The sequence below is a fragment of the Artemia sp. Qi Xiang Cuo genome, chromosome 11 (assembly GCF_049724085.1).
Source record: "Artemia sp. Qi Xiang Cuo chromosome 11, ASM4972408v1, whole genome shotgun sequence".
Lineage (NCBI taxonomy): Eukaryota > Metazoa > Arthropoda > Branchiopoda > Anostraca > Artemiidae > Artemia > Artemia sp. Qi Xiang Cuo.
Window position 1 is genome coordinate 24,454,844 of NC_142804.1, and position 12,229 is coordinate 24,467,072.

The window sequence follows — 12,229 nt, forward strand, 5'->3', positions numbered from 1 at the left end:
TAAATCACTACTATTTGTGTCATGATTCCCAAAAGAGTTTATGTTGTTAAAAATTGCTGAAAAAGTTTCTCCAGATTATAAATAGCAGATCAAACTATAAATTCTTAAAGGCAAAACGAAAAGATTCAAACTATTATTTTCTTTTTCCCTGGAAAAGGCTATGTCAATATAAAACGAACAGAAATTAATTAAAAAGAACTTTTTCCACAAAAATAAGTTTTTCAAAAAAAGAAAAGAACTCCAGCAAACAAAAAATTAACAAAAACTACCAAAAACTACAAAAACAAGCATAGAACTACCACAAATAGGTATCAATAAATAAATGAAACCCAAAACGAACAGAGATTGAAATAAATAACAGAGTCAAACTCAAAACAAGCAGAAACTAATATGAGTAGGATTCAAAACCCCTATGCTTTCTAAAAGCCAGAGGCGGATGGCGGATGGAGTTCGTCCGGAATGAGGCAGACTATGTCTGCTGACCACGTGCCTCTGGATATGGGGTCTCCCCTAACCAAAAGCTCCATGTTAATGGGCAGCCTCAACCTAAAGAGGTGGGTGGAGCCCACCCCAGGGACTCTCAGTATCTAGGCAAGGACTAGCTCTAATTATATTCCAGGCCTTAAGTTGATTTGGCCAGCAACCTTCCCCCTGAAAACTTTACCGACACGAAGAACGATGATCCAGCGTCGGCTGACCGAGCCCCCGCCCCCTTACCTTCCACGACCCCAGCACGCCCTGGACCGATTTCAGACCATCGAATGAACCTTATTGACGAAGGTGGGATACGACTCGCCGCCTGGAACGTACTCACACTCAACTTTCCTGGAGCTAAATCAATGCTTGCCTATGAGCTAAAACGCTTCAATGTAGCTGTGATTGGTCTTACGGAAACCCGCCTTGTCGGAAGAGAGTCCGAGGATATTGTTGAAGGATATCACCTGATCTGGTCTGGTGACCCAAAAAGCAAGACAAATAGTGTAGGCCTTGGGCTGAACGCCAGAGCCTAGAGATGCCTTCTCTCCTATAAACAAATTTCAGATAGAATACTGATGGCTCAGCTCCAGAACAAGCATGGAAAGTGGACAATTATGGTATGCTATGCTCCCACCAATCCGAGTCCTGCGGAAGTGAAGGATCAGTTCTATGCGGAGCTCTCAGTGACCCTGTCTAGAATCCCACCCCACGACATCGCCACTCTTCTGGGAGACCCTAACGTGACGGTAAATGACAGGGCGGGCGTGTGGAGAAGAGTTCTCGGCCCTGTGGCTCCAGATTCACTGAATGACAACGGAAAAAGACTCCTCCAGCTCTGCAATATGCATAATCTGGTCATACCAAACACGCTCTTTCAGAGACGAGATATACACAAATACACTTGGTATAGTAACGACGGCCAGGCAAAGAAGATGATCGATTATGTTATGATCTCAGGTCGCTGGCGCTTGTCAATAACAAACTGCCGGACTTATAGGTCAGCCGAACTTGGAAACACAGACCATAGGATGGTAGTCGCCATACTCAGGCTACGCCTGAGAGCACAAGGACAAGAAAGACGGCCTCCCAAGCTTGATCTGAGTAGTCTGGCTACATCTGAGATGCAACAGAAGTATGCTCTCGATATCTCTAACCGGTTTAGCTGCCTCCAAGTTCTGGACGACCCTGAAGTAGCCTGGAAGTCTTTCAAAGATAATATACTCGATTCTGCTGGCAGTACCATTGGCCGCAGCAGACACAAAAATAAACCCTGGGTATCCCAGGAGACTCTGTCTGTAATCGAGCTGCGCCGGAAGGCCCGCTTAGCAAAGAATATGCCAGAGTACAGACGACTCAATGGCCTGCGCAATAGCCTACTGCACTGTGATAGGAAGACCTTTGTCGACAAGAAAGCCGGCAATCTTGAAGATGCCTCAAGAAAAGGAGACACCTGCTCCCTGTACAAACACCTCTGCGAGCCGACGGATGGGAAGACTTCCACCGTGAGCCGTGTTTTGTCTGCTGACGGAAGCATGCCGGATGACGATGCAGGCCAACTCTCTGCCTGGAGCTGTCACTTCTCAACGCTTCTGAATGCCGAGGCAGTTGCTCATCCCGACCCTGATCTGATTCAAGCAACAATGACCACACCCAAGGCTACTTCCGACCTCGTATCGCAACCGTTTACCACCTTTGAGATCCAAAATGCTGCAAAACGGTTAAATATTAATCGAGCCCCCGGCGTCTGTGGTATTTCTGCAGAACTCCTCAAGTACGGGGGTGCAGCGATGATTCTGTAGCTCCAGCTAATCTTCTCAGCTGTATGGACGATGGAAAGCATACCAAATGACTGGCGTGCTGGCATCATATTGCCGCTCTGGAAACGTAAGGGCAGCCGTCAAATCTGCTCCAACTATCGTGGGATCACGCTTCTCTCCGTTCCTTGTAAACTCTTCGCCATGTCACTCCTGAACAGGTGTTCCACCTTTTTGCGTAGAAAGAGAAGAGTCCAGCAAGCTGGATTCATGCCCGGCAGGTCGACGACGGAGCAAATGTTTACTATGCGCCAGTTGATCGAGAAGACGCGAGAGTTCCACCAAAAAGCGTACATCGCATTCGTGGACTTGAAGTCTGCCTTCGATTCTGTTGATCACCGCTCAATTTGGCTGATACTAAGAACTACGGGTCTACCCAAGAAATAATGCTCACTCTTTGAAAAGCTGTATGAGGATACGGAAAGCTGCGTGCAAATCAATGGAAGACGCAGTCCCTCATTCTCAGGGAAAACTGACATCCGGCAAGATTACATCGCCGCCACCGAGCTCTGCAAGTGCGTTATTGATGATGTCGTGACCAGTACGACGAATCGCCTTTAGTTAGGTCTTCAGTTCGGAGACCGGTTACTCTCTGATGCTGACTTCGCCGACGACATAGCGCTAGTTGCGAGCACCGTCGAAAAGATCACCAAAGCTCTCCAGGTGCTCTCAGAAGAAGCCTCGAAAGTTGGACTGAAGATCAACTGGCAGAAAACCAAAGTTATGCTCCTTGAGTCCCCCACGTCCCGTTCTACTGTAAATGAAGTCAACATCGGAAGCAACCAAGTAGATGTGGTTGAAGACCAAGTAGATGGTCTTCAACCTGGGATCTTACCTGGGATCTATTCTGTCGAATGATGGCTTGATCACAAAAGAGCTTACATCTCGAATTGCCAAAGCTTCAGCACTTGTTGGGAGGCTTAGCAGCATCTGGCGAAAGCCAAACATAAGCCACTTTACCAAAATGGCATTGACAATGCGTCAGCCAGCACCGTCCTGCTGTATGGAGCGGAGACGTGGCCAGCTGCAAAATCTATCCTCAGCGCCGTTGATGTCGCTCAGACGAAACATCTCCGAAGAATCGAAAGACTTCACTGGACTGACTTCGTTAGCAACCAGACTCTCCTGTCACGTACGGCTCAAACTCCTTTCTCGATGCAGCTCGCCAAGCGTACTGTTCGGTGGTACGGCCACCTCCTTCGCATGCCACGCGACGCCCCAGCACGGGTCGCATTCAACTTCGACCCCACCCTACACGGATGGAAGCGGCCCAGAGGACGCCGTCACCCACTAGGTGGAAAGACAAAGCCGATGAATTCCTCACCCAAGCCCACATCCCGGGGGAAGAAGCTGCGATACTGGCAAGCGATAGGTCAACCTGGAGGCGCCTAGTCTCATCGTTCTCTACGCCGAACCCTCGGAAGGAGCCTTAAGTCTAAAAGTAGGTCTAAAGTCTAAGTTTATAACTTTAAGAAATAATAAATTAATTAAGATTTTAAGGAATAAATAACAGCATATGTACATTAAACTGACAATGCACATTTTTTTTCAGTAAATTCATTTAAATTTTTTTCAGTTAAGTACAAATTATGTTCAGGCTTTTAGAAAGCATAGGAGTTTTGAACCCTTATCATATTAATTTCTGCTCGTTTTGAGTTTGACTCTGTTATTTGAGTTCCATTTATTTATTGATACTGATTTGTGGTAGTTTTATGCTTGGTAGATTATTTTATGCTTTTTTGTTCATTTTTGGTTTAATGAAGTTCTTTACTTTTTTTTTTGAAAAACTTATTTTGTAGAAAAAGTTTTTAAAATCAATTATAGTGTATATACTGACGGCGGGTTTTTCGTATGTAAGTGTCATCCTTATGCTTGGTTCTTACAATAAACAATAAATTATATCACAATACGATTACGCAATAAGCTACAACAATATCACCGTCTTTGCAGAATACTCTCGCGCTACCTGCAGATACAAACGTGCGATTAAAGTCAATTTTCTTATTTTTTACTGTAACAGGCATTCTCCTACTGCAACTACTAACATCTCACCACAACACCAAGCTGCCTGAGACCAACACAGCTACGCACGCTCCTCCCCCATCCCAATCTATTCAAAACCTCCCTCTTTACACACTCCCAGGAAGTTCCCATTTCCTTTAATTTTTTTTATGACATCCTCCCTCCCCAGCCGCGGACGACCTGCTTTCCGTTTAGCCCTACACGGTTGGCGGAAAAGGACAATCTTCGGCAACCTGTCATCTTTCGTCTGCAGATCATTATAGCCATCTCAACTTTTTTCCCATTATAGCCCTAGAAAGCGGGATTGAACCATACTTTTCGTAAAGCCTACAGTTTGAAATACGGTCAGTCAGCCGGGTACCTAGAACAATCCGGAGGCAATTTCTCTGGAAAACATCTAGCAAATCTTCATCCGCTTTTCGGAGCGCCCATACATCAGAGCCATATTTGACCACTGTCATCACTGTAGTTTCTAAGAATCTAACCTTCGTTAGCAGACTTACCTTTCTATTCTTCCAAACTTTTTTTTAGCTATGAGAAAACACCCTGAGCCCTGGCTATTCTATTTTTAACATCTTCACTGCTCCCGCCATCTTTACTAATAATACTACCAAGGTAAGTGAAGCTGTCCAACTGATCAATCTTTTCGTTATCCAACGTCACCTTTTCCTCTTCACTTATTCTTAGCCTTAGTAACAGGCATTCGAAATGAAGAATCTCAGCTTCTTTTTAAAGATTAAATAAAAAAAAAGTTTTTTTTTAACTGAAAGTAAGGAGCGACATTAAAACTAAAAACGAACAGAAATTATTCCGTATATGAAAGGGACTGTCCCTTCCTCAACGCCTTGCTCTTTACGCTAAAGTTTGACTCTGTCTCAAAACTTTATTTTTCAAAACAATATAAAACTTTAGCGTAAAGAGCAAGGCGTTGAGGAGGGGACAGCCCCTTTCATATACTGAATAATTTCTGTTCGTTTTAAGTTTTAATGTCACTACTTACTTTCAGTTAAAAAAAACTTGTTTTTTTTTTATTTAATTTCTGAACGTTTTGGAATTAATGCAGCTTTGATTTTGGCTCACCGTACATGAATAATTAAAAAAATTTGCATATTAATTTTACTTTTTTTTTGCTAAATGGTTTTCTCGAAATTTTGTTCTGACGTAACTTACAAATTAACTTACGTATCGAACTTCTATATTCGTATGTTTTTATTACGTATATTAGGGAGTTCACCCCCTAGTCTATACCTCGCCCTTGGCGCTAAAGTTCAAATTTTGTTCGAATCACAAACCCCTGAATCACGAAGGCCGGTTAATTAGAAAAGATAGATCTTTCGAAAGCACTATAAAAACTTCATCGCAAAGAGCAAGGTATTGACATGGGGGCGATCCCCCTCATATACGTAATAATTTCTGTTCGTTTTAAGTTTTAGTGTTACTCCTTACTTTCAGTTGAAAATAACTTGTTTTTTTATTTAATTTCCGATCTTTTTTAAATAATGTCGGGAAATCCGGCGCCCTCTTCATAGAAAAGTCCTTTCCCCCAAGGAAACACCCTTCATGGAAATATCCTCCCCCGTAACCTCCTACTCCGACCCCCCCCCACCATAAAAAATCCCTCCTGAAAACGTCTGTATACTTCCTAATAACCAATACTATATGTAAACAATGGGCAAAGTTCATGACTTGCAGCCCATCCCCCATGAACTGTGGGGGATTAAGTCATCCTCAAAGACATATTTATTAGATTTTCGACTATGTTGAACAAAATGGCTATCTCAAAATTTTGATTGGGTGACTTAGGAAAAAATGAGCGTGGGAGGGGGCCAAGTCGCCCTCCAATTTTTTTGGTCACTGAAAAAGGACACTAGAACTTTTAATTTCCGATCAAATGAGCCCTCTAACGATATTCTAGGACTACTGGATCGATACGATTACCCCTTAAAAAAAAAAAAAAAAAAAAAAAAAAAAAAAAAGGAAATAACTGGTGTTTTTTCCCCATTAGAACAGCACCCTCTGAATAACAGTAGTGTTGATAATATTTCCAGTAGTGATTACTTTCAGTTCCACACGTGATTACTTCATTATTGACCCACACGGCCGAACTTTTAAACCAGCCTAAGGTAGAAGAAAAATTGCACCAGCCGAGGGTTTAAAAAAGTTGGACAGGGTTCTTTTGTGTACAGTTTCGTTAAAATCCTGAAACACGTTGCCTGACTATGTTGTCTTGATGAACAAAACACGCATCCATGATCTTTCTTTTGGCAAAAAAAAAAAATACAAAATTCCACATTTTTGCAGATAGGAGCTTGAAACTTCTACAGTAGGGTTCTCTGATACGCTGAATCTGATGTAGTGATTTTCATTAAAGTGCTATGACTTTTAGCGGCTGTTTCCCCCTTTTTTCGAAAAGAAGGAAAATTTTCTCAGGTATGTATCTTTTGATGGGTAAAACTAACTTGATGAAACATATGTATTTGAAATCAGCATAAAAATATAATTCTTTTGATGTATCTATTTGTATCAAAATTTCGTCTTTTAGTCAAACCGTAACGAAACTGAAAACAATTAAATATTTTGAAGCATATCGTAACGAAACTAAAAACAATTAAATATTTTCATGCATATCGGACGTGTGAGAACCAATCATTATTCTAGCTTAGTTGCCATAACATTTACTAGGTACCATCTTCTTTGACAATTTTAATGGCAAATTCAGACAAAGTGTTGAAACTATATCTTAACTCTTAAAAGAGGTTTAATGTCCTAATCATAATGATGAAACGGTTTATAACCAATCAGCAATTTTTTCTCAAACTGAAAGGAAAAATGTCCAAAGTTTGTCTGTTTTTCTAGGCAAGCTTTTTTTTTACTCAATAGGCGTCGCCTTTTCAACTGTATCTGAACTTGTTATTAGCTAGACATGTGAACTGGTGTATTCTCCCGCAATATGTTCTCACGGTTGTTGTAAAACATGGCCTCGCAAAATGGAGTTCATCATGAAAATACATACGAAAATACGGCATTTGCACTTGTCTTGATTTCAGACTGTCAAGTGGCGTTTACACATACAGTTAGCTAGATATCCATACCTAGGCACACGTATGGCCCGACGTACAATTGAAGCTGTTTAAGGTTTGTATGGCTGTATAGTTTATAAGTTTGTAATGCATAAAATGTGTATTCGAAATCATATTTCAGAGAAAATATTCCTCTGACACTGGTCCACAAGGCTATTGTGAAAATCGGATATTGCGGTTGAAAATAAACTTTTTATAGCAAAAAAAAAAAAAAAAAAAAAAAAAAAAAAAAAAAAACTGGTGTTTTTTTCCCATTAGAACAGCACCCTCTGAATAACAGTAGTGTTGATAATATTTCCAGTAGTGATTACTTTCAGTTCCACACGTGATTACTTCATTATTGACCCACACGGCCGAACTTTTAAACCAGCCTAAGGTAGAAGAAAAATTGCACCAGCCGAGGGTTTAAAAAAGTTGGACAGGGTTCTTTTGTGTACAGTTTCGTTAAAATCCTGAAACACGTTGCCTGACTATGTTGTCTTGATGAACAAAATTGCAGCTTTCCAAATAGCTTTGGCTGAAACATCTTTTTTTAAGAAAGGGCGCATATGGGAAAAATTCTAAAAAAAAAATCTAAAAATGTAAAAAAAATTCTAAAAATGTAATATCTATGGTTCCAGTATGTTTTTTTGTTTGTATTTTTTTGGGTTATTTGTAATGAGATAAGCTTATAGAATATATCAGCTGTGGTACCAATTTCCCAGATAACCAATTTTTGTTTATTATGTTTGTCTTTCTTGTTTATTGTGAAGTTTTTGTATTGTTATTAGAAGTGTGGTTTATATTTTTTCCGTTATTTTGTGATATGACAGACCTATACAACTATAGCATCTACAATGTCGTTGCCTATATCTTTCTATTATTGTAACGGGACATGTCTATGGCTTACTCCATTTTGTTTAAAATAATAAAATATTAAAAATAAGAATACAGGCGCTACCCAAGAAATCAGCTCAAATCTTCAAAGCCCAAACTATGATTCCTAATTCTGCATGTTTTGAAGAAAATTCGACAATCCAAACGTCAAATATGTCCAGTACATGAAACTCATAAGGGGTCAATGTAATAATAAGTTATCAGCGTAATTTTATAATCATTAGGTCTTCAGACAAATTTTCAACATTTTCATAAATTTTAAAGCAATTATTATCGATCTGTATTCAACTGTTTTAAATGGGCGTTACCTCGAGCACTAGGGGGCCACTTCTAAAATCTTAGAATTAACATGAAGTGAGAAATTTCTTGTTTCCTTATTTTTCATGTGCAATTATGGTTTTGAGAGCGATAACTTCAATCGATTTCATTCGCAAAAATAGATCAATGATGACAATATAAACACAACTCACCTTTGTTGAATAGGCAGGTGCCCCCATTTTCTTATTCAAATTTTCAATGCGAGCAGTCAAATCTCTAATTTCTGAATCCATTCTAGTCGTTTCTTTGGCGAGGTCAATGATACCCTGAAAAAGAAAAATCCGTCTTTTATAATTTCTTTTCTGAAGCTGATTTATTTTCTGACCTTTCCTTTTAGGATATTAATAATCTCATTAATAATTAATTAGAATTAATAATTAATAATAAAGGTTTCATATTGATCGTTTACTAGCAGAAGCTGTGCAATTTTTTTTATTATTTTTCCAAATTCATAGAATTTGGAAAAATAAAATCAGCAATATAAGATTATCCACAATCTTATAACTGTCATATTTATCTAGTACAAAGACAAAAAGCTTCTATTCCACAGTCATGGCGGCAAGTAAAAGAAGTATGGTATGGAAAATCAGCATTGAATTAGATACAATTTTTCATTTTATTTAAATAAGGGGTGTTTTTTTTTTGCATCGCGCACACATTAAAACACACTAGCATCCCCATTCTTATATCTGTAAAGTTTTTTTTTTTACGGAAGCAATGACTCTAACACCAAATGACGTTGACGTAAAGTAAAAGGAAAACAATTATTCTTAAAAAGAGAAGAAAAGTTCTGAAATAACGAGGATAATAGTTTTTTACTTATTTATCCATTGAAGGGCTTTTAGTAAGCATCTATGGAGGAAATCTTTTAGAGAGACCCAGCATTTCCGAAGGAGAGGGGGGGGAGAGAAAACAAATCTAAAAAATCTTATGAAAACTATGAGAATATAAGAAATTAGTAAACTTAAATCTAAAAACCTAGAGGTTTCAGCAAGGAGGGCCATTCTGAATAGCAGGAAAAGATCTTAGTCATTAGTTTCACAGTGAAATGACGTTAAACTTGACTAGGCTGCCGATATTCAGGCTCAAAGATTACTTTTAGAAGCAATAATTTCAAAGTTACCTGTATCACATTATTCTCAATCTTAATTCAATTTTTAGACTGAATTAATTTTGGCAAATTTGTTCAAATCAGATTAACCTCCTCAGTCAAATAAACATCAATATCCGTATACAAAGGCCGTTTTCAGACTTTTTTTTTTTACTTTATCCATTTTGTTTTTTTCAATGTAAATATGTTTAGGGATTATTGCACCTCACACAGCAACAAATTTTGAACCTACGAGGTTTAATAGCTTCTTGATAGGTCCAAACTGGTTCCTAATCTCATAAATTTTACTTTAAAGTCTTTTGGCCCTACTTAGGCCAAAGTTTTTGTTTTGTGGTAAAAAATGACAGAAATAAATCAACACTTTGTTGAAGGGCAATATCTCTTTTTTTTTTCCCCAAAAAGGGCGCTAGAACCTTAAGTTTCGGTTCGAATAGCCGCCAGTCAACATTATAGAACCACTGGTTCGATATTATCACTCCTATAAAAATAAACATACATAGGCTACCTAAGAAATAGCTTCTCTACACTCTTTTCCCTGATGCGAGCTACCCTCTTGAAATAGAGTATGCTGTGCTTGACAAGGCTATAAAGAAGAGCGTCCGTGCTCATAAACGTCGGAGCCTTGAACAGAACACTGAGAAGGCTGAAGAAGCTGCTAGACGGGGAGACTCTCGGTCAGTGTACCGCATCACCAATGGGTTAGTTGAAAAACGTTCGAAGACAGATGGACCAAAGATGAGTTTGGATGACTTCTTACCGACCCTGATAAAGTGAACGAAGCCTGGGCGACACATTTCGAAAAACTATTAAATAGACCACCTCCTGCTAATCCTCCAGATATACCAGACACACCATTTCAATCTAGCCGTCGATCTTAAGTACCCTCTGGTGGGGAGATACTAAAGGCGGCTAAGAAGCTGAAGTCCCCTGGGGAAGACCGAATTGAGGCTGAAATGATTAATTCCTCAGTAGCTGCATGCATAACTGTGTGGACCACGTTTTTCTCTATAATTTGGAGAACAGAAGAAATTCCTAGGATTGGACAAAAAGCACTCTCGTTAAAATATTCAAAAAAGGCGACGCTGCAAAGTGTGAAAACTGGAGAGGTATCTGCCTCGTATCAATACCTAACAAACAATTGGCGAATATACTCCTTAACAGAATCCAACAGGCGTTGAACAAACGTCTCCGAGAGGAGCAGCATGGATTCAGGCCAAACTGATCATGCGCTGATCTTGTATCTACTCACTCTTAGAATGCTGCTAGAAGAAGTGATCGAAGGGCGCAATAAGTTTTAATTGGCCTTTATAGACTTCGAGAAAGCTTTCGACTCGGTTGATCGCCAAACACTTTGGAAGGATCTCCAATTCTACGGTATTCCTGATAAGCTCATTCGAATCATTGATGCCGTCTACAAAGATACAGAATGCTGCGTGAAGAAAAGTGACGGGAGTACCCGTTATTTTCGTATCATGACGGGTGAAACAACGCTATGTGCTATCACCACTGCTATTAATTCTCATCATTGATTATATTCTCCGGACCTGCGATCGACATGGGATCCAGTTAGATAATAAGAGACTCGGAGATGTTGATTTCGCTGACGACATCAGTCTCCTAGAGTCCTGCAAACAAAAGCTCCATCATTACCTTAACCAAGTCAGGGACCCTGCCGAACCTTTTGACCTTAAGATAAATACCAACAAAACAAAAAGTATGGCGAACACTGGATTTCCACTCGACCTACGATGTAATGACCAGACGATAGAGCAAGTCGTAGAGTTCAAGTACTTAGGAAATACCATCCACAATTCAGGATCGTGACAGCGAGAAGTCAAGTTAAGAATTGGCCAGGCTAATACATCTTTCAGGAAACTGTCTCAAATTTGGCGCAGCCAGAAGTACTCTCTCCGACTCAAGATAAGCCTGTTCAACAGCAACGTCCTCTCAACGCTTTGCTATGGTTCTGAAACTTGGCACATAGATCAAGTACTTGAAAAGAAACTTCTCGCGTTCGAAAACATTTGCTTAAGGCGCATCCTAAATATCCACTGGTCCCGAAAAGTAACGAACGCTACTCTACGACAGAAGACATCTCAGCCACTGGCAACCAAAGTAATCAAATATTGGAAGTGGAGATACCTTGGTCATGTGATCCGCATGTCCGAAACTTGACTACCGAAGGTAGTCGAGTTTCTGCCTTCAGAGCCTTCAGAGGCAGTGGCTGCCTTCAGTGGCAGCCACGTAGTACCAGAAGAAGAGGATGCCCCAAAAATACCATACGACGCAGCTACCGGGCTGACCTCACAAACCTCAATGCCTCGCTTTAACCTGAATGGGAAGAAGTCTGGGCGGCCGCAGCAATGAGAGATGACTGGCGATATGTAATAAAGAAAAGTTTTCACTTTAATTGTAATCCTTTAGTCGGCTATTATTGTGTTTTTTTTTGTTTTATTTTTTTTTTATTTTTATTTTTTTTTTTTTTTTTTAGCGTGGCTCAATTAAGACTATTAAAACTATTTCAAACTAAG

At 39.8% G+C, this 12,229-nt stretch overlaps 1 protein-coding gene across 2 annotated transcripts in view; it reads right to left on the reverse strand.

Moving 5' to 3' along the window:
* Positions 1-12,229, reverse strand: part of ValRS (Valyl-tRNA synthetase) — a 109,410-nt gene that overhangs the window by 2,290 nt on the left and 94,891 nt on the right. For both annotated transcript variants that reach the window (XM_089096604.1, XM_089096603.1), the window contains one exon: positions 8,740-8,853. In XM_089096604.1, the coding sequence (XP_088952730.1) occupies positions 8,740-8,853 (114 nt within the window). The remainder of the gene's footprint in view (positions 1-8,739; positions 8,854-12,229) is intronic.